General features: G+C 48.2%; 4 protein-coding genes across 11 annotated transcripts in view; 3 read left to right on the forward strand and 1 right to left on the reverse strand.

Annotated features, from left to right (window-relative positions):
* The window catches only part of LOC124469771 (branched-chain-amino-acid aminotransferase, cytosolic-like), a 5541-nt gene extending 5225 nt beyond the window's left edge, over window positions 1-316 (forward strand). The window contains exon 10 of the mRNA XM_047023263.1: window positions 295-316. Within this exon, the coding sequence (XP_046879219.1) occupies window positions 295-316 (22 nt within the window). The remainder of the gene's footprint in view (window positions 1-294) is intronic.
* Window positions 317-1343: 1027 nt separating this feature from the next.
* LOC124469772 (branched-chain-amino-acid aminotransferase, cytosolic-like) lies at window positions 1344-6256 on the forward strand (the record flags this gene model as incomplete). The annotated part of the gene is given in 16 exon segments (XM_047023264.1): window positions 1344-1427; window positions 1429-1494; window positions 1496-1546; window positions 1549-1566; window positions 1699-1731; window positions 1734-1811; window positions 2187-2225; window positions 2227-2262; window positions 2264-2308; window positions 2397-2456; window positions 2458-2557; window positions 2912-3055; window positions 3233-3318; window positions 3479-3619; window positions 3879-3953; window positions 4278-6256. Coding segments are annotated over 16 exon segments (1095 nt in total), but the record flags the coding sequence as incomplete, so codon positions are not given.
* A 1329-nt stretch (window positions 6257-7585) lies between these two features.
* Window positions 7586-17317, reverse strand: LOC124469625 (RAB3A interacting protein (rabin3)). Of its 8 annotated transcripts, XM_047023030.1 has the most exons (13): window positions 17075-17317; window positions 13909-14006; window positions 13359-13451; window positions 12837-13106; window positions 12529-12721; window positions 10955-11050; window positions 10420-10497; window positions 10070-10273; window positions 9846-9974; window positions 9243-9355; window positions 8726-8825; window positions 8320-8389; window positions 7586-8046 (listed from the first exon to the last, which is right to left on the reverse strand). In XM_047023030.1, the coding sequence occupies exons 4-13, from the start codon at window positions 13079-13081 to the stop codon at window positions 7964-7966; spliced, it is 1311 nt and encodes a 436-aa protein (XP_046878986.1). In that variant the 5' UTR covers window positions 13082-13106; window positions 13359-13451; window positions 13909-14006; window positions 17075-17317; the 3' UTR covers window positions 7586-7963. The 8 variants fall into 8 exon arrangements, 7 of the variants coding, with proteins under 7 accessions (XP_046878986.1, XP_046878984.1, XP_046878983.1 ...); XM_047023028.1 differs by lacking the exon at window positions 13909-14006 and having other exon boundaries at window positions 13359-13448; XM_047023027.1 differs by lacking the exon at window positions 13909-14006.
* Window positions 17318-18408: 1091 nt separating this feature from the next.
* The window catches only part of LOC124469719 (bestrophin-3-like), a 6981-nt gene continuing 5389 nt past the window's right edge, over window positions 18409-20000 (forward strand). Inside the window, exons 1-2 of the mRNA XM_047023181.1 lie at window positions 18409-18828; window positions 19534-19628. Of these exons, the coding sequence (XP_046879137.1) occupies window positions 18665-18828; window positions 19534-19628 (259 nt within the window). The 5' untranslated portion in view covers window positions 18409-18664. The remainder of the gene's footprint in view (window positions 18829-19533; window positions 19629-20000) is intronic.

Raw genomic sequence — 20000 nt, forward strand, 5'->3', positions numbered from 1 at the left:
GGAGAGAGAGAGGGAGAGAGGAAGACAGAGAGAACGAGGGAGCAGATCACAAGGACAAAGATATGATAAAGTACTCCGGTCCCAGCCCTGAATACAAGATTGGATCTACTACAGTATGAGAGGGGACAATAAGAGTCTTTAGTTGGTAAAAAACTGCTGCTTAGTTTGGTTTGTTGCCTAGTTTGTGCATGATGTTTTTTTACTGCCACAACCCCCTTCCATTGTATGTGGCTGAAGAAGCCTTAAGCCATAAGAGGTTTGTTCTGTTGAGGATCAACATATAACCTCACTCAGAAACCTGGAGAAGCCTAAATAAGTGTCCGGGATCAGAGGTGAGGTCAGGAGGCTTCAGGCTTCTGCAGGTCTTGTAAACATAACACACACACACAGACCTTAACCAGAGCCCATACACACAAGAGGTCTAAACCTGACCAGACACCTGAGTTTTGGGTTCAAAGTATTTATAGTGATATAATCCTGGGTGAAACAGTCTGGGAACTACAGTGGCTGGATTACAGCTCAGCTATTTGACAGAGCACAGAGGCCAAGGAGAGGTGTTTGTGTGTTGGGTGGGCGGGTGATCAGTTTCCCTGCTCCAGATAGGTTAACCTGCTGAAGCGTTTATGTTACATTACAGCACGGAAGTCACAATACAGAGTAACTACTAGGAAATTATAATCAGCCCAATCCCATTCTAATTTTAGAAGTCCGACACCTGTGCCTTGTGGAATGCTGGATTAATCTGACCATACTTAATCAGCGTCGGTGTATGAAGAAAAAATCTAGTTGCAGATTTAGAAGGGAGATTATTGGACTATTATAGTTTGATTGGGGTTATAGTAGATTGGTAATCTGAAGGTATGAGGGCTGTATGACTAGAGACACAGAGGAAGAATTGAAACAGGAGGACTAATCTGACATTGCTCTTAATAATTCATTTCCCACTGTAATCAGAGATTAAGCAACATTGCAGCAGCAGGATGTCAAATCTGAGACTCTGGCTAATCCCAAGCAAGTGTTTCTAACAGCCAATCATAGTCGAGCACTGACAGCCAGACCAGCAGAGGATAAACTGGAGGGAAACAACACATGCTGATCAGGGATCAGGCTGTGGGGCTGACGCCATGTGCAGCATGAAGGGGAATATGGTGACATACAGGCTAGAGATGTGCAGTTCAAGGAGTACAACTTTGTGGCAGTATTGGATGTGGATTGTGGATTTGCACTAGAAATGGTATTCTCTACTGTATGAAACCAGTAGAGTGTAAACCCTTTTTCCAGGGGCTCTGTGTGTAAACTGTCAATAAACGTCATCAACAAACATTCCTCCACACCTCTGCTGTTCTGTGTTGACCTCCCAGGCTGCTGACATGGTCATTGAGCTCTCTCAGGACCAGAAGGCCAAACCGGACCTGACCAACCTGGTGTTTTGGGACTGTGTTCACGGACCACATGCTGACCATCGAGTGGTCCAGTGCGGAGGGCTGGCAGAAGCCCCCACATCAAGCCGTTTGGCAACCTGCCCATGCACCCCGCCTGCTCAGCCCCTTGCACTACGCAGTCCAGGTGAGACCAGCTGGTGTAGGAGAGACAGGCTAGGAAGGGGGGGGATTTATAAATAAATCACTATACCCTTTTCTTTGTCCATGCTCTAATGTCCTGTATCCATGTCCTCCCTCCCTCCTCCCCCCCCCCCAGCTGTTTGAGGGGATGAAGGCCGTACAGGGGGCCCAGATGAGCGAGTGCGTCTCTTCAGACCCATGCTCAACATGAACCGCATGGCCAGGTCTGCTGAGAGGGCCTGTCTGCCGGTGAGAACACAGCCCCACACAACACAGCGCTGTGCCCCGCTCCCTTGACTCTGTGTCCTATTGTCTGACCTTCGGGTTCTCCAAACAAAAGTCACTGCAAGCCCTCCTTTCATTATCTCTCTCTTTCTTTCTTTCTTTCTCTCTCTCTCTCTCTCTCTCTCTCTCTCTCTCTCTCTTCCTCTCTCTCTTCTCTCTCTCTCTCTCTCCTCTCCTCTCTCTCTCTCTCTCTCTCTCTCTCTCCTCTCTCTCCTCTCTCCTCTCTCTCTCTCTCTCCCTCTCTCTCTCCTCACTCTCTCTCTCTCTCTCTCTCCTCTCCTCTCTCCTCTCTCTCTCTCTCTCTCCCTCCGTCTCCCTCTCCCCGCCTCCCTCCCCCAGGCCTTTGACAGGGCAGAGCTGCTGGAGTGCGTGCGGAGGGCTGGTGGAGCTGGACCAGAGCTGGGTCCCCCAGTCCCGACTCGGCCAGCCTCTACATCAGACCCACCTTCCTAGGCACAGAGGTGAGACCCCAGCCCGTTTCATGTGCAAGCGGCTGTGTTTCGTGAACGAGTACAGAGTGTGAGTCCCGCCCTGGTGGTGTCTCCTCAGGCGTCCCTGGGGGTGAAGAAGCCGTCCCGTGCGTTGCTCTACGTGATCCTGAGTCCGGTGGGGCTCTTACTTCAGCACCGGCGTCAAGCCTGTGTCCCTGTGGGCCGACCCCAAGTACATACGAGCCTGGAGGGGAGGAACCGGCGACTGCAAGATGGGAGGGGTACACACACACACACGGACTGGGGCCTCTCACACAGGCAAACGTGTGCTGACTCGGAATCCCCACGCCAAGAAACGATTTATGATATATCCTGGTTTTACCTCTGACCCTAATACTGCTTTTTGCCAGCACAGTTAATGCAGCTTTGGTCCAGATCGAGAGGAGCTTATGACATTTTGTCGACACCATGTCAGAGAATAACACACTCTTTGTTGAGGCTGACTAGGACCCAAGAGCACGACACCAACACAAGACGCATGGCTTCGATATTCAGGGGGATTTTTTATATACGCTCCCTTGCTTTCTTCCTTCCTTTCTCCCTCCCTTCTTCGCTACTTGTCTGTGTGATCTAGGAATTACGGTTCGTCTATCTATGCTCAGAATGAAGCTGTGGATTATGGGTGCCAGCAGGTGCTCTGGCTGTACGGCGACGATCACCAAATCACAGAGGTCGGCACCATGAACCTCTTCCTCTTCTGGACCAATGAGGATGGAGGTAGCCGTCAAGCCCAGTGCTGGTGTGACCTCTAGTGGTCATGCTGTGTAACAGCAGGAGAACATTTTGCACATCCGTCTGTGGAAACGTAACTAGCAGTGACTGTGGAGACAGGCAGAAAGTGTTATGTGTCGGGTTAATCTTTAATCTGGTGTTCCTCTTGTTAATTTTGTGCAGAGGAGGAGCTGGCCACGCCCCCGCTGGATGGTATCATCCTGCCTGGGATCACCAGACAGAGCATTCTAGAGCTCACCAGGAAATGGGTACAAGAGAAGAAGGAGATAGCGAGAAATAGTCTCATGTTTGACCAATATTATTTAACAATGATTTTCGAATGGACTCAAAGCTTACACTCATTTCTTCTAACTCCTCTCCTCTCCAATCGCCCGTTCCCCCGAACCGCCCTCTCTGCTTCACCACTAGGGGGAGTTCAAGGTGACTGAGCGCCACTTGACCATGTTGGACCTGCAGAGGGCTCTGAAAGAGAAGCGGGTGCAGGAGATGTTTGGTTCTGGTACTGCCTGCGTGGTCAGCCCTGTGGGACGCATCCTCTACCAGGGAGAGGTAGGAGACCAGGGGGAGGTGGGAGACCAGGGGGAGGTAGGAGACCAGGGGGAGGTGGGAGACCAGGGGGAGGTAGGAGACCAGGGGGAGGTGGGAGACCAGGGGGAGGTAGGAGACCAGGGGGAGGTGGGAGACCAGGGGGACTTTTTGATCCAGTTAATATCCAGAGATTAATTCTATCTCATGTGAATAAACTGATGGTAGGTGCTGCTGATGTTATTTACATTGTTGTTGGGGTTTTGTCTGTGTGTATGTGCAGAACCTGCTCATCCCGTGTGTGGACAACAGCCCACAGCTGGTGTTCAGACTGCTGAAGGAGCTTACGGATATACAGGTGAGAACACACACATACTCATACAGACAAACACACACACAAACTGCCTGATAACTGAGCAGGGCTGGGACAAAGAGCAAAAATGGGGCCAGACAAGATTCTGATAGCTCTCATGAAGCCCTCGCTGTAATTAACGAAACTCAATTATTGTCTCTGCATGTGTGATCAGCGAAGCTAAGACTTGCAAATGAAGCCACTTTGTTACGTTTTGTTTTAAAGTGTGATTCCCACTAAGCAGTTTAAAGTGGTTTCAAATCTGAAAGTTGGTGGTAGTGCCATGGTGACTTCACCTTTGACCTTACGATAACCTTTGTTCTCTTACAGTACGGTCACACTCCTAGTGACTGGGCCTTCATGGTGTAGCCAAACCAGCTAAAAGGACAAACATAAACAAACTTCTCTCTGACACTCAAACACACATTTAAAAAGCAATACAATCAAACAGACATGGAAGCGTCCAAAGTAGCACAGTGTGCTTGCACTACACACAAACTGTACACGCGCACACACACACACACACAACAGTACATTCCACAGTAGCACAGTGTCTTGTCTGTTGATCTATGGGTGAACTCTTTAAATGTGCAGTTATCTTAGTCTGATTGTATGATACCTGATAGTCAGTATTTATGTCCTAAAGCACACAGACACACCCACTCCACCCAGCTCAGCTAACATTGGACGCTATGTTAGCACAGGACCACTTCCTCAGGCAGTATGCTACCTTGAAAGGAGAGGACACAAGATGACGAGAGAGCTAGTCTGTCTGACGTGTGGCCTTCAGTGGAAATAATAACAAGGGAAGGAAGGTAATGATGGAGGAAAGGAAGGAAGAATCCTATTGGCACTTTCACTTAATCAAAGATGGAGCTATCCTAACATTCGTGACGTACATCATGCAGCATGGCATCTCTTATGCAGATACACTTGATATAGTGTTATATATGTATGTGCTGTTTGTATTGTAATGAGACAAAACACAGAGTTCTATTTGTATGGTGTTGCTGTGTATTCAATAGAGTATTTTTAATATAGAAGAATATTTTTCAAATGATTTGCTGTTTGAATCAGTGTGGAGGGTCAAGGGCACTTTATGAGAGTGGACAGAGAACTACATCCTCAGGGGAGGATTGCGAAATGCACACTGGGTAAATGTAATGACCAAACATAAATGCACACTGGGTAAATGTAATGACCAAACATAAATGCACACTGGATAAATGTAATGATCAAACATAAATGCACACTGGGTAAATGTAATGCCCAAACATAAATGCACACTGGGTAAATGTAATGACCAAACATAAATGCACACTGGATAAATGTAATGATCAAACATAAATGCACACTGGGTAAATGTAATGCCCAAACATAAATGCACACTGGGTAAATGTAATGATCAAACATAAATGCACATACTGATCCTAATAATGTGCTGAGAGAAAGATCATTTGACTTTCCATGTCAGTGTTTGTCGGTTGTTAGTTGCGTGATCTGTGTGTAAATGATTGTGCATTTCCTTAGAGAGCAATAAAACTTAGAGGTCACAAACGAAACTTAATAATAAGCCATTGTACTGCATTATACTGTATACCACAAAGCCTCGGAAACGTGTGCTACCATACTAACCCTGTTAGCTGCACTAAATATGCGTGTGTTCCTTGTTATTTTTAATGGAATTTTATGTCTGTGTTGAAAGGGAAGCAAATCAAATGTTCCCTGGACCTGTATTGCCTTGATCTACCAGTGTGTGACTAGAATGTAAAGCACAACCTTTTGTCTTATGTGGAGCCATATATATTCAGAGATTACATGGGATACATAGTTCATATACAAAGACTGTTTGATATGTTTGAATGTAATCTATGGGTGTATTGGCTAGTTTTGCCTGTCAATGTCATGTTAATCCAAATAATAAATTCTCTAAACATTTGTTTGGAATTATTGTTTGTTGATTTAAATGAATTTCATTCAAAGTATTTACAGAAAGACTAGGTCATGCTGGCAGTCTTTCATTTGGTTTCAAACCCCACTACAAAGCCCTTTGGCACATCAAGTTAGATAGCGCAATGGCTTCTACCTGCGCTCCCCCTGTACTTGTTTAGTAAACAAGCCGTGCAAAGAATGGTTCCGTGAAGAATATCTCTCTAAAAGCCTGCCGGGATGATCCAAAAAGCTCTATAGAGAGACGAGTCACACTGCATCCAGAGGTATACAACTTTTATTCTTTGAGTCCCAGAAAGGCACTAAAATAAAGTGAGGAGAGCGATACGGGGGCCTGGGGGCAGGACTGAACAGGAGAACAGATTTCACAGACACGCAAACAACACTGAGCACACCTCCACACACGACGACACAGCAACGGATTAGCTACACTACGTCTGGGGTCCTCAACTAAGAAAACGGGGCCCGTCAGCGTTTATTGATTGATGTGATTGAAATCTCCCACGTCAGAACGTTGCCAAAGTCCTTGGAATCACAGAAGTAAACAAAGAGAAAACAACAGCAGATTTTTTTTCTTTTTTCTTTCTTTTCCCAACTACACCCACGAACCTCAGTCAGCTTAGTTTAGTACATGTTGTTCCTACTCTCTCTCTGAAAGTCAACCATGAGAGATACAGCAGGGTGTGTGTGTCCCCTCCCCCCATGTTCAAAATACAATAGGTGTACAAGATGGAAATGCTCCAATACCAGTGTCAATAAGTGCCGAATCTTCCACCTGGATGGTGGCCCACCCTGTAGATCCAGCCTCTAATTCATACACACTTTCCCTAGGTCTGCCCCACCAACCTACTGTACACACTGCCCCTTCGGAGTACTGGTAGGACATGAATGACAAGCGAATGATCTATTAAGCCTGGGTTCACTTTGATGACTTAGGATCTAATACAATATGAGGATACAGGATATGGAGTACTGGGATGGCCAGGGTTTAGAGGAGGTCAGGGTGGTAGGGTGTAGAGGAGGGCAGGGTGGTAGGGTGTAGAGGAGGGCTGGGTGGTAGGGTGTAGAGGAGGGCAGGGTGGTAGGGTGTAGAGGAGGGTAGGGTGGTAGGGTGTAGAGGAGGGCAGGGTGTAGAGGAGGGTAGGGTGGTAGGGTGTAGAGGGTGGTAGGGTGTAGAGGAGGGCTGGGTGGTAGGGTGTAGAGGAGGGCAGGGTGGTAGGGTGTAGAGGAGGGCTGGGTGGTAGGGTGTAGAGGAGGGCAGGGTGGTAGGGTGTAGAGGAGGGCAGGGTGGTAGGGTGTAGAGGAGGGCTGGGTGGTAGGGTGTAGAGGAGGGCAGGGTGTAGAGGAGGGTAGGGTGTAGAGGAGGGCTGGGTGGTAGGGTGTAGAGGAGGGCAGGGTGGTAGGGTGTAGAGGAGGGCTGGGTGGTAGGGTGTAGAGGAGGGCAGGGTGTAGAGGAGGGCTGGGTGGTAGGGTGTAGAGGGTGGTAGGGTGTAGAGGAGGGCAGGGTGGTAGGGTGTAGAGGAGGGCAGGGTGGTAGGGTGTAGAGGAGGGCAGGGTGGTAGGGTGTAGAGGAGGGCAGGGTGGTAGGGTGTAGAGGAGGGCAGGGTGGTAGGGTGTAGAGGAGGGCTGGGTGGTAGGGTTTAGAGGAGGGCAGGGTGGTAGGGTGTAGAGGAGGGCTGGGTGGTAGGGTGTAGAGGAGGGCAGGGTGTAGAGGAGGGCTGGGTGGTAGGGTGTAGAGGAGGGCTGGATGGTAGGGTGTAGTATGTAAGGGGCAGGATCTAAAGGTAGGCCTATATATGGAGGTAGATGTCAGGATAAATAGAGTACAGGCATTGGTTGGAGTAGAGCCTCCATGTTTGAGGTTCTGATCAATGCTAGTGTTCAGGGGTCATGTCCTAGGTTTATGGTACAGCAGAGTCTAGTAGGGTCTACAGGGCTACCATGACAACATAATCAAGTGGGAGGTCCTTCAGTAATGCAGTATAGATGTTTCGAGAGCCCTGCTTTTTATGGCCGGAGTGTGTCCAATCAAGGATGAAGACCCGCCTTCCTTGTAACCCCATTGGTCACAGTTCATCCTTGTAGTAGCCCAGCTTAGCGAATGACATCTCCCTGCGTAGCTGCATCACCTCCCAGAACATCTGTTCAGCTGAAAATGTTGACATAAAAAGCATAAACGTGTGATCTATCTCCCATCTAGTTCATCCTATTATCGTATATTATTCGTAAAAGTAGTATCAAACAGTATTTTATCCAATGATATACTTGGTGACATGATATTCACTACTTTTGAAAGATACACGTCCACCATGATTACTTAAAAACCATGTCGTCATGGTTGCAAGGTGGCAGAAATATTATCAGAGGGACATTGCAGTGTTTTGGGAAATGAAGACGCTGTGTTGAACAGAGGTGAGCTCACCGTCTTGCTGCTTCACCAGCCCTTGTTGAATGTAGCGGATGTAGGTGAAGAAGTTACACACTGACGTTATCTGGAGAGACAGATAGAGAGACAGAGAGAAAGGCAGAGAGAGACAGAGAGAGACAGAGAGAGAAAAAGAGAGAGAGAGAGAGAGAGACAGAGAAAAAGAGAGAGAGACAGAGAGAGAGAGAGAGAGAGAGAGAGAGAGAGAGAGAGAGAGAGAGAGAGAGAGAGAGAGAGAGAGAGAGAGAGAGAGAGAGAAAAAGAGAGAGAGACAGAAAGAGAGACAGAGAGAGAGACAGAGAGAGAGACAGAGAGAGCAGGGAACGAAGAGAGAAGGAGAGAAATTGGATCATTCGCTTTTTTCAAGACCATCCGACAGGACTGAGACAGGACCGGTCCTCACCCTGTATCTGCAGTAGGGAGACACGTAGTAGTAGTTGCTGGAGTCTCCGAACTTGATCCTGTGCTTGCAAGTTTTGGTCTGGCCGCTGAGGGCACATTTTCTGCGGGGGGTGGGAAGAGAGGACGAGAGATGAGGAAGACAGAGGCAGCCCGAGACCGAGGCGCCAGCTGAGAACGCCATGGCAGAGGGAGGATGTATGGAGGAGTGGAACAGGAAGTGCAATATGGGCACACGGGAGGAAGAAAAGTAGGAGGGCGTGCGGGGGGAGGAAAGGGCAAGAAAAGAGTGAAGACTCACGTGACCACCTCGGCCCTCCGGCCACTAGAGGGAAGCAGGACGGGCAAGGAGGGAACGACAGAAGGAGACACAGGGGAAAGACAGAGAAACAGCGACGGAGAGGTGACGTGAATGGGTGGAGGCTGAGAAGAGCTTGAAGGGAAGCGTGATGTCGAGGGATGCGGAGGGAGACTGAGACAGAACAGAGAGCCGTGGTCTGTGTGCGTGTGACCGTACTCACTTTGGTCCTCCGCACTCCACCGCCGAGGCCTTGACGACGGGCAGGGGCTGGAAGCCCACCGGCTCCACACTCAGCGTGTTCCTCTCCACCGCCTCCAAGATGGCTGACCCCAGCTACGGGACAGAGGTCAGGGGGTCAGGGCTCCGAAAGAATTCGGAAGACCGCTACCACAGAGCATCTGAGCGATAGTAGCTAGGTCCTACCACAAGAGGGCGATCGGGCTGGTTTAGAGGGCTACAGAGGGTTTGTGTTACGCATGGAGGGATCACATTGACAGTCATTACAACACCAGCTCCTTTCACTGTCATTGTGAGGCTGCTGGCTTAGCTGAAAATGCACACGTGGGCGGTGACGTCTGGACTGACTGGACTTGAAGGGAGCTACATGTCTGAATTAGATGATTGGCTGATAGTGACCACCAGGGGGTGGATCTGTTCTGGTTGCCTGAAGGACAACTCCTATTGGCTGAACACTGAACAGAACCAGGACCTGGCAGTGTGTCCCTGGTTGGGTTTCTGGCAAAACAACTAACGGTTTGGAACCTGAATACCTCCAATCATGGAGAGATTTTCATTTCAGTAGTTGACAGAAAGACACACACACCTCGCTCTTGGAGAAGGTGAGGCAGGGGTGGATATCTTCTTTGTAGACTCTCTCCAGGAAGGAGCAGCTCCTCTGCAGACTAGGCTCCTCCTTCCAGGCCTTAAACTCGCTGAAGAGCAGACTGTCCACCTGAGGAAAACACACACACACGGATCTCTATAAACACGGCACACACACACACGCCTGTTTCCTATTCTCATGCAGTGTGCGGCCTCCTGTCCTACCTCCCTGCAGTCTCGTACGATGGGCTGCGTGACTGACAGCTCGGCCTGGCTGCCCAGCATGGCGGAGCTGGTGCTCTTGTTGCGGCCGTGGCCCTTCTTGAAGGGGGTCTTGGTGCCTGGGGGGAGGTCCTGGCAGGGGGAGGTGGGGGAGGAGGAGAGGACCAGAGTCTTCAGGGCCAGCACCTCCGCCTGCAGCACGTCAATCTGGTGGGAGGAGAAGAGTTTTCGATACTTCCAAACGAAGGTCATATATCATGACGTGTAACTGTACACAGCCTTACACGTATGGATTGACTTGGAGACATGTCAGGACACAGTCTGTCTGTGTGTGTGTGTGTGTGTGTTCTCACCTTGCCCAGCGCCTCTTTCAGCTGTTTCTCAGCAGTAGCCTGCTTAACGTTGGCCTCACGGACCATCTTGTGAGCTTCCTGGAACAAAGGTCAACACAACTGATTATGTACAGTACCGCGCTCGCACACACACACACACAGACACAGACACACACACACAAGCACACACACACAGCAGCAACCCAAGTCGAAACTTCCACCCAGCAAACCGAAGAAAGCAGAATCCACCACCATGGGGGAGAGAGAGGGAGCTAGAGCAAGTGAGAGCAAGAGAGAGCGAGATCGAAACAATGCCAACAACACAATGCCCGTTGACGTTTCGGAATAAAACTTTAAAAATAAGAGTGTGAATACTGTGACAGGGAGACGATGGCGGGACAGAAAAAGAGACAGATAGGAGTAAAACAAGCACACAGAAACAGAAGGGAGGAGAAGGGATGACGTTAGGCTAAAAGGAGGAGGAGGAGGAGGAGGAGGAGGAGGAGAGAAGCCAGAGACCAGGTGCAGTAGTAGCTGTTCATGAGTGGTGACCAACCTGGAAGAGGCTGGCAGTGAGCTCCTCCAGCTCCTGCCCCAGCTGATCCCTCACCTTAGACAACCTCTCACACTCCTCGTCCTTCAACTTAAGCTCCTTCAAAATAAAAGTCACACCAACAGGAACAACACAAATGACAGAAATAAATCATGGAGTAAAAATAAACTGACACACACGGACTCCTTATGAAAAAAAAAGGAAAAAAAGGGGAAATGAGCCTTTTTTTGTTTTTTTTACTGCAATGGCAATGAGATTGAAGGTTTGGCAGAAGTGGCATAAATGGCTGCTGGTCGAGGGATTTCAGGGTGTTGTTGGCTGGCAGGCACGCACAGACACACAAAACTAAAAGTAAAGCATTTCTCATTTCTGCTAGCGAGGCAATACACAACGCCGGTACAGAAAACAAACAAAGGCTATAGATGAGTTTTCGCTGGAATTAAGACGGAGAGAGAGATGGAGAACCCGAGTGAGACCAGTGTGTGTGCCTCCTTGTCTGAGCTGCTTAGTCTCTCTCTGTCTGCAGAGATTAACTACGTCGCTAACCTCCGTCCTCCACTCATCCCTCGCCTCTCTCCTGTTAGCCCCTCTCTCCCCATCCACTTCTTTTTCACCAAACGTCCGTTCCACATCCCTCACAACCCATTTGGTCACCCGGAGCCCGTTCTCCATCCGTTTTTTGCAATGCCAAGAACATAACAACATTAGGCCTCGCCTAACGTCATCCGTATACCCGCCTGTGGCTCTCTCACCCCCCCCCCCCCCCCCCCCCCCCCCCCCCCATGACCTTGTCCCTCTCTAAGTAGCAGCCACCATCAACTTGTTAGACACATGTGAGCGAGTCATTTAGGGCTGTGACGATTGTGTTCCCCCCCACCCTTCTACAGGGTGGGGGGGAAGGTGGGGGGGGGGGGCATGGATGAGATCCAGGTTGCCAGTTATGTAGCCCCCCCCCCTCCCAGTTGGGAGAAGCCATGCAACAGTGGAGCACACTGCTAAAGGTGTACCCACACAAACACTGGATATCTACATAGTAGGCATACACAAATGCGCACACAACTTTACACACATTTGCACTACACACACACACACACACACACACACACAAATAATGACAGGTGGACCATCCCCTTCTGCGGCATAGTCAGCCTACAATGCCTTGTAGAGAATAATGATAGGAGTCATGGAAGGGTTGTTTCATCTCAAGCCACCGACCGTATCAGAGCAGGATTAACCCACGTTTGGACTTATTTCACCAGCACACGCGCACACAACTGAACAGAAGGGAATCTGGAACCTTCTAAATCACAGGCACTTTGGCTGGCAGGCTGCGAAGTGGAGATGTTAAATATAAACTCAAAAGAGAAGGGGGGAGGAGGTGCTATAATAGCAGAGAACAGTGCAGATAATAACCTATATCTGCCACTCAACTCAAAATGGAGGAGAGAGCAGAATGTGAATGTGGCTCTGTCTGAGTGTGCATGTTAATGAATGTGTGTGTGTGTGTGTGTGTGTGTGTGTGTGTGAAGGGTAATTGACACTTCCAGTGTGTGTGTGTGTGTTTCTCAGAGCCTCACCCTCTGTGCCTTGGCCAGTTCTTCCTTCAGCCTTTCGTTGCCTTTCTCTCTCACCTCCATCACAGAGGGGCTGCGGAGGCGGGACAAGCTGCTGTCACTCAAGCCCAGGAACTCCTCCCCTTCCTCTCCAACAAGGAAGACACTTTCTGCTGACTCCACCTCAGAGCGGGCAGAGGGCTCCAGTCCTGGAACACTGAGGGGTGACCATGGAGACACGTCTTTAAATCAGACATAAAAGCAATCAGAGAAATCCGAATATTGATTGGCTGATGCACTGATGACTGATTTTAAATCAACCAATCTCCTACCTGCCATTGTGCGCCTCGTCATTGCCAAGATGGCGGGGGGCGGAGTAGACAGGCTGGGTGGGCAGCTGGTCAGCCCTCAGGGCATTGGGGGGGCAGGAGGCGGAGCCAAGTGAGGGGGTGCGGTACAGAGAGCTGGGCGGGGCGCTGTGTCGCTGAGGGCGTGTCTCGGCCAGGCCGTGGAGGTCCGGGGTGGTGGGCGAAGCCAGGTTGACCTCATGGAAACCTTCGAGGGGTTCGCTGGCCATGACCTTGACCACATCATACACCACTCTGGAGAGGGAACGGAGAGAGAGGGAGGGAGGGAGGACGAGGAGGGAACAAATGGAGGAGGCGGGTGGTGAAGAGGGGGTGAGAGAGATAGAGAGAGAGAGAGAGAGAGAGAGAGAGAGAGAGAGAGAGAGAGAGAGAGAGAGAGCGAGAGAGATGGGGAGGATAAACGAATGATTTACATAATAATAATGGAGCTTTTAGGTTGTTTTCAGTTCTTGTACAGCAGATCTGGTTTGAGTGGGTCATCGGTACCATAGTGAAAGCGAGGTAGGAGGAGGACAAGCTGGGGGCTCTGTCTGTGCTGGTCCACTCAACCCCTGGCCTCTCAGCCTAGTAGTGCTTCTGCTGTGGAGAGAGAACGAGTGGAAAGAGGGAGAGAGAATTCAATTAGGATGGTAAAGATCCATCTGCTCTCCTCAGGGAACAGCTTTCAGGACACTTAACACTCGCCCCCTCTTTGACTCTGTCTCTCTCTCTCTCTTTCTCTCACACTTTCACTCACTCAATCTATCCCTCACGCGTTCACTCACCGTATCTATTCCACGTACACTCTCGCACAGCAATAAGTAACATGTAGACACAGTTCCTTCCTGCCACTGTCTCACCCTCTCCCTTCCTCTGTTCCATAGACAGACAGTGTGTGAGACACACCTACAGTAGCATTCCAAAGGTTAAACCCAGTGCCAGTTACTGTATTGTTACAGTATCAGGGGCCTGTCTACTGAGGTGTCCAGACGGGCCGATCCCATTGGCTAGCCAGGCAGAGGGCCCACTTCCTGACGCAGCTGCTGGGGTGACTAACCTGTCTGTCAGGAGGGCTGCTATGGCAACGGTGCCTGTATTAATGTCAGCTCAGCTCTGAAGTCAGAGAGACCTGCGGGCCTGGTCAGTGGGCGTGGCCTACAAAGAGACAACAGCAGACGAGAATAGAACAGAGCAGGCCTACACACTAACACAGCACCACCCAGCCAGCGAGAAACTGAGAGCTGTTCATGTGCTCATTAAACACCACAGAACACAATCCACAGAACACACTCACACACACACACATACTCACACCCACCCACCCACAGACACACACACACACACACACCCAGGTGATAAGGGCAGGGCAGTGTGTGGGTTGGGGACGGAGAACAAGCCAGCACCACAGATGGTTTAGTGAATGAAAACATGGCCCCACGAATCTCTGCCCCATCAGGTCACCGGAACAGTGTGTTTGTGTGTGTGTGTGTGTGTGTGCGTGTGTGTAAGAGGGGGAGATGTATAATACATGAGGTGGTTGTTGTATACACACATCCACTCCTGTAGACCTCAGGTCTGTCATAGTGAATTAGCTTGCTCTTGCCAGCAAGGAGGTGAATTACGCTGAAAAGGAAACAAGACTAGAATGATAACCCTATCCGGCCATGAAGAGAGCAGAGTAGAGAAGGAGAAGAAAGTACAGTCGAGGAGACCAAAAAACCCTGTCATCCTCCTGTTCCCTTGGGAACCAGGCCAGGGTAGCCACTGTAACCTGACACCCTCCAGGCCAGGCCGGCGCAGAGGCTGCTGGGTGGGATCTGCATTAACCCATGATGCCCCAGCTCGGCTCAGGTGAGACACAGAGGGGGAGAGGGTGGGGGGGGAGAGAGAGAGAGAGAGAGAGAGAGAGAGAGAGAGAGAGAGAGAGAGAGAGAGAGAGAGAGAGAGAGACTGAAACAAAGAAGACATCCTTCCCTACGCTTTCCCTTACAGAGACAGGGGGGCATTGCACGTTCCAACAAACAGCAGTGAGATCTGTATGCTCCTGGCTTAGCACCACTCTGATGCCCCCATCTGATGTCTGATGTGTGGTGACTGCTAGACTGGCCAAGCAGACTATTCACGTAATGCCGTTTGTTGCCTGGCACAGATTACTAGTGTTGAAATACTCTTGCCTGCCCATGGCCATGCTAAATGCCTCTTAGGTATGTGTGCATGTCTGTGTGTGTGTGTGTGTATGTGTGTGTGTGTGTGTGTGTGTGTGTGTGTGTGTGTGTGTGTGTGTGTGTGTGTGTGTGTGGAAAACCAGCAGGGGAACCGTTGAGATTGCATCCCACTGTGCATGAGTGTGTGTGTCCACTCGCTGCAACCATCTGCCCGGTGTTGATCACAGTGGATACTTGATATTCAGGTACTGCCCCTCTCATCAAAAATGGAGGTGCACCAATCTGCCTGTGCTTTTGCATAGATCATCATCATCCACATGCCAGACACAGTTACCAACGCCACTTTCTGTCGGTGTTAAGTTAGTTGGTCTCATCCTTCCTACTTGACTATGGTGAAACCAAGATTAGTTTGATGTAACCCCTGATTGTGAAGTCTCACTCTCGCCTGAGATTCCTGTATTCAAATGTGCGATCTGTGATGGGTCCGATCTAATCTCTGAAAGCGACGTCACATAGCAGGTTCCTTATCAGAATGACGACACATTCGACGTGAACGTTACACGGCCAGCTGACAGCTGACTAACCCCCTTCCCCCACTCCTCTCATGCCCCTCCCTCTTTCTCTTCCTCCTCACCCCCCCCCCCCCCCCCCCCCCCACACCCCTCATTCCCTGCCAGGCAGAATGATTCATGTTTCCTCAGTGTCCTGTTCACCTACTCTGACACAAGCACAGTATTACCCAGCTGAAGGGAAATTCAGCCCATCGGTGAGAAAGAGTACAGGACAGCTTGTCATATTCTTGCTGTTGAAAGTGACACAGCAGCGTCTAACTGATACAGCCTCACCATGGATATTACAGGAATACATTTCAACGAGCCTCATCTGACCTGTACTGGTTAGGGAAAGGCTAGAGTCGAAACGGATATTGACCAGCCTGTGTTGTAGTCCTCAGCCTGAAGCTATGGGGCCCGGCAACATGGCCGCCCAGCAGGGAGGGTCACATGGGGAGTCTGACTCTCTCCCTCTCTGTTGCTGAAGACAAACATGCCTCCTCCTCTGTTCATCACAAGATACGACCCCTCCTGACCCGGTGTGGAGCACAGCGGAAAGTCTAACTATGCCCCCCCCCCCCCCCCCCCCCCCCCCCCCCCCCCTCTCTTTCTCTCCCTCTCAGGAGCACTGAGGAACACAAAGGAGTCCCTGTCAGACCCCTGGCATTACGAGACATAACTCCTCCAAACTTTCCTCTCACCCCACTCTCTTCTGTGCTCTGCACCATTACCCCGACGCACATGCAGAGACAGACACATACAGACACACACAAACACACACATTAATAAACGAAATGTCTTGACCAATAAAGCTTAATTTGGATCTTGAAGGAAAATTAGATAGCCAGTATACTGAAGTACACTTTACATTCCTATTTGATAAAGCTGCAGGCTTGCAGTCTAGCATCAGCCCAATGGAAGGGTTCAGCCCTGGACCACTCATGAAGCTGCTACCTAGATCACATGACATGGGGCACACTTGAGAAGTTACTTTATCATTGGCCATTTACTTAAATAAAAATCCAGCACTCAGTTAAATTGGTATCATTACTGACAAGGCCAGAAAATATGTATTAATTACATCAATAATAACTAATTGGCTCCAGCCTTTTCGCCTAGACTTGAGAGCTAACTTGCCAAATGTGCAGACGGTTCCACGTCCCCTATAATGACTGAGCCTACATGTGCATGAATGTTGTGTGTCTAATTCAACCTGGTAGTGACCTCCCACGATGTTCATTCTGTTCTGTTGCTGACAAGATAAATTGCCGTTCGCTATCAGCTGCAGGGTCCACTGAAAAACGGTATCAGATGTAATATAAAAAGGCTGAAAGCTGTGTGGCCTAATAGTTCTTAATGCTATATTGTGCGTCTTATAGCATTCACTAATGTGGTTATTAGCAATAATTCACCGCGTATGCCCTCGTTGTGTTTTACATCATTGGCTAGCACGTTAGCAAGTATGCTAGCTTAAGCTGTCAACCGTAGAGTTCGAGTGTCAACTCACCCTACACCGACAGCCGTCTGTGTCGAATTATAGCGATCCCGAAAAAATCCACCGAATGCATAAACCTGGAGTCGCAGCGTGTTTTATATTACTTTCGCCCGACAGGACTGATCTGACGATCAACGTAGTCGTTGCAGATTTGGCTGGATACATATGAAACAACGACAGCTACGGGAACTGAGCATCCGACTGTCCCGTCTGTCAGTCCAGTCACCTGCTTCGCTTTTCCTTGTGTCCACCGGGTGGGAGTATGGGCGTGCCGTGAACAAGCTTCACAACCTAACTGTTACGCATGCGCATGCCACTGTCAAATTTCTCATATTCACCTCTGATGACAGCGAGTTACAATAGGATGGCAAAATGTTATCCATGCCTCTGCCTAAAATTGGCGATTGCCTTGAATCGTTATTCTATTGTGATTCTCACCCACAATGCTGCAAGATGGGCAAGGATATTGAAAATAACACCTTTGTACTAGGCTTATAGCCTTTTACGTGGTAGCCTATATATTTTGGATGATATATCATATATCATCCAAAATATATTTACATTTACATTTAGTAGACGCTCTTATCCAGAGCGACTTACAGAAAGTACAGGGACATTTTCCCCGAGGCAAGTAGGGTGAAGTGCCTTGCCCAAGGACACAACGTCATGTGTACCGGCCGGGAATCGAACTGGCAACCTTCAGATTACTAGCCCGATGCTCATACCCGTTCAGTCACCTGACTCCCCTATAGGCTATATATCATATATGGACCCAAAAACACACATAATATAGGCTACTATAGACTAGGCTAGTATTTGCATAACAACCTGAAATTGAAAGGCTAAATTCATTAGCCTCATTAATTTCCCCAAATGTGTGGGGACATATATTTTCTGAATTGCGTGCTCTAAAGCGCCCACCACAGGACTATCTCTAAAGTAAATCCCATCCTCAACCACCAACCCTTTTATAGTTTAATCTTTAAAACGTCATATTTTCCTTTAATAAATGTTGTCCTCAGAGATCCATAGAGCTGTTTAGCATATCGCAAAACCTCCTGCACAGTTGTACAAAAACTAGACATGGCTACAGATGGTAAAATTAGATTTTGTTGGCCTGGGTCAGCACGTGTGTAATATTTTGTCTGTGTGTGTGTGTGTGTGTGTGTGTGTGTGTGTGTGTGTGTGTGTGTGTGTGTGTGTGTGTGTGTGTGTGTGTGTGTGTGTGTTTCTGCATAGTTGCGCATCACGTTGGGCGTTCTTGGCAGAGGCAACAGGTTCAAATCCTGACTGGTCTTCTACTAATAACCCCAACCTGACTAATAATTAACATCCACATTACACTGCAGGCATGGCTGTCTATGGAAGTTATAGTATGAAAGAAGAAGAAGAAGAAAATAATGCCATCGCAATTTGATTTACTATCCAGTAATCTGTGTATTTTACTTTGTCATTATGGACACGAGCTGTTTTGTGGTTTGCATTACTGTCGCCATATGACCTATGTCTGCGGACTGACACCGACAGATTTTGGGATTTCTCTGTAAACATCAAAGGAACTGATGTGGGTCAATCACTGACACTGAATTATCACCGATTTTGATGAAAATCAAGATGACGGTGACTTACTCCAGTAAAGTCGCCAACGCCACCTTCTTCGGTTTCCACCGACTGCTGCTTCGATGGAAAGGCAGCATATACAAACTGCTTTACCGGGAGTTTATAGTCTTTGTCCTTTTATACACCGTATTGAGCATTGTGTACAGGTAATTCACATCTCCTTTTTATCATGTTCAGTCTTGTTTAGACTCATATGAAATATTAATTAAAATAAATGTTAAAGAAATCTTGACAAGAACCTTCAATCACAAAATGTTTATTCAGAAAATTCTATACAAATCTATACGTTTTTTATTTTTTTTCAGTAGGCTAGAAAACCATTACAAAACCATTATCTTAACCAAAGAGTACATTTAACTAAAAAAATAAATAGCCTTAGTCATAAACCGTAAATGTGTCGTAGCAAGGCATTTATACAACTTTTTTTTTAAAGCCTTTAAACATTTTTTATAGTCGATAGTTAGTTGTGAACACAATTTTAATGTAAATTCGATCCAAATAAACTGTATACTGTGTCAACTGTGAGCCTACTTAAGTAGTTAAATTAGGTTTACAGGAACGTCTGTAATAGTTTGTAGGGAAAAACACAAACATATGTTTTTGTACACTGACCCCCCAACCCCCCCCCCCCCCCCCTCAAACACACACACACACACACACACACATAAAGTGGTGTTAGAATCCAGTTATGTAATTTAAATAAATAAAACATTCATAGTTATTATCTGTGGCCTGTGCCCAAACTGTTCAGTACAAATAAATATCCCATCATTTCTAATTATTTGGGTTTTAGAGAGTACATTATGTTCGAACTGCCATAAACAGAATGCCGTCAACATGTGTTTCCACAGGCTGGTTCTGTTGGACCCTCAGAAGCGTTTATTTGAGAAGCTTTCCCTCTACTGTGACAAGTATGCTGAACAGATCCCAGTTACCTTCGTTCTTGGTAAGTTTTAATGATTTGAACTGTGATCAAAATAAATTACAGGTATTGTTTTGTTATAAGTAGCCGACAATAGAATAAGGTTTTTGTAGGCATTTGGTGTGGTTATACACCTACCATTTAGTCCAACAGAGAAATCTTTGGCATTTGTTCTTGTACATACTTTTACCAACCTGTCCATGAAACATATGAAGCCAGATGAAAATGATGGTTTTAGCTGTTCTAACCCCTCCCCCAAACTGATTTTACTGGGACACTGAACTGTGTGATTAAGTTAAAATGGATAAATCATTAGAGGATGGGAAGGAAAACCAGGGAAAATGGAGCCTCATTTGCCATCAGTGCCAGAGTGCCCAGCATCACGTCAGGGTGTTA

This window comes from Hypomesus transpacificus, chromosome 7 (assembly GCF_021917145.1).
Source record: "Hypomesus transpacificus isolate Combined female chromosome 7, fHypTra1, whole genome shotgun sequence".
NCBI lineage: Eukaryota > Metazoa > Chordata > Actinopteri > Osmeriformes > Osmeridae > Hypomesus > Hypomesus transpacificus.

What these genes read in the sequence shown, in the direction of transcription:
- LOC124469625 (XM_047023028.1), bottom strand. Translation starts at nt 13,081, where the DNA reads ATGGCCAGCGAACCCCTCGAAGGTTTCCATGAGGTCAACCTGGCTTCG. An exon ending in GACGAGGCGCACAATGGCAG is followed by an intron (nt 12,722 to 12,836) that starts GTAGGAGATTGG and finishes GTCACCCCTCAG; the next exon opens with TGTTCCAGGACTGGAGCCCT. An exon ending in TCACCTTCTCCAAGAGCGAG is followed by an intron (nt 9,356 to 9,845) that starts GTGTGTGTGTCT and finishes TCTGTCCCGTAG; the next exon opens with CTGGGGTCAGCCATCTTGGA.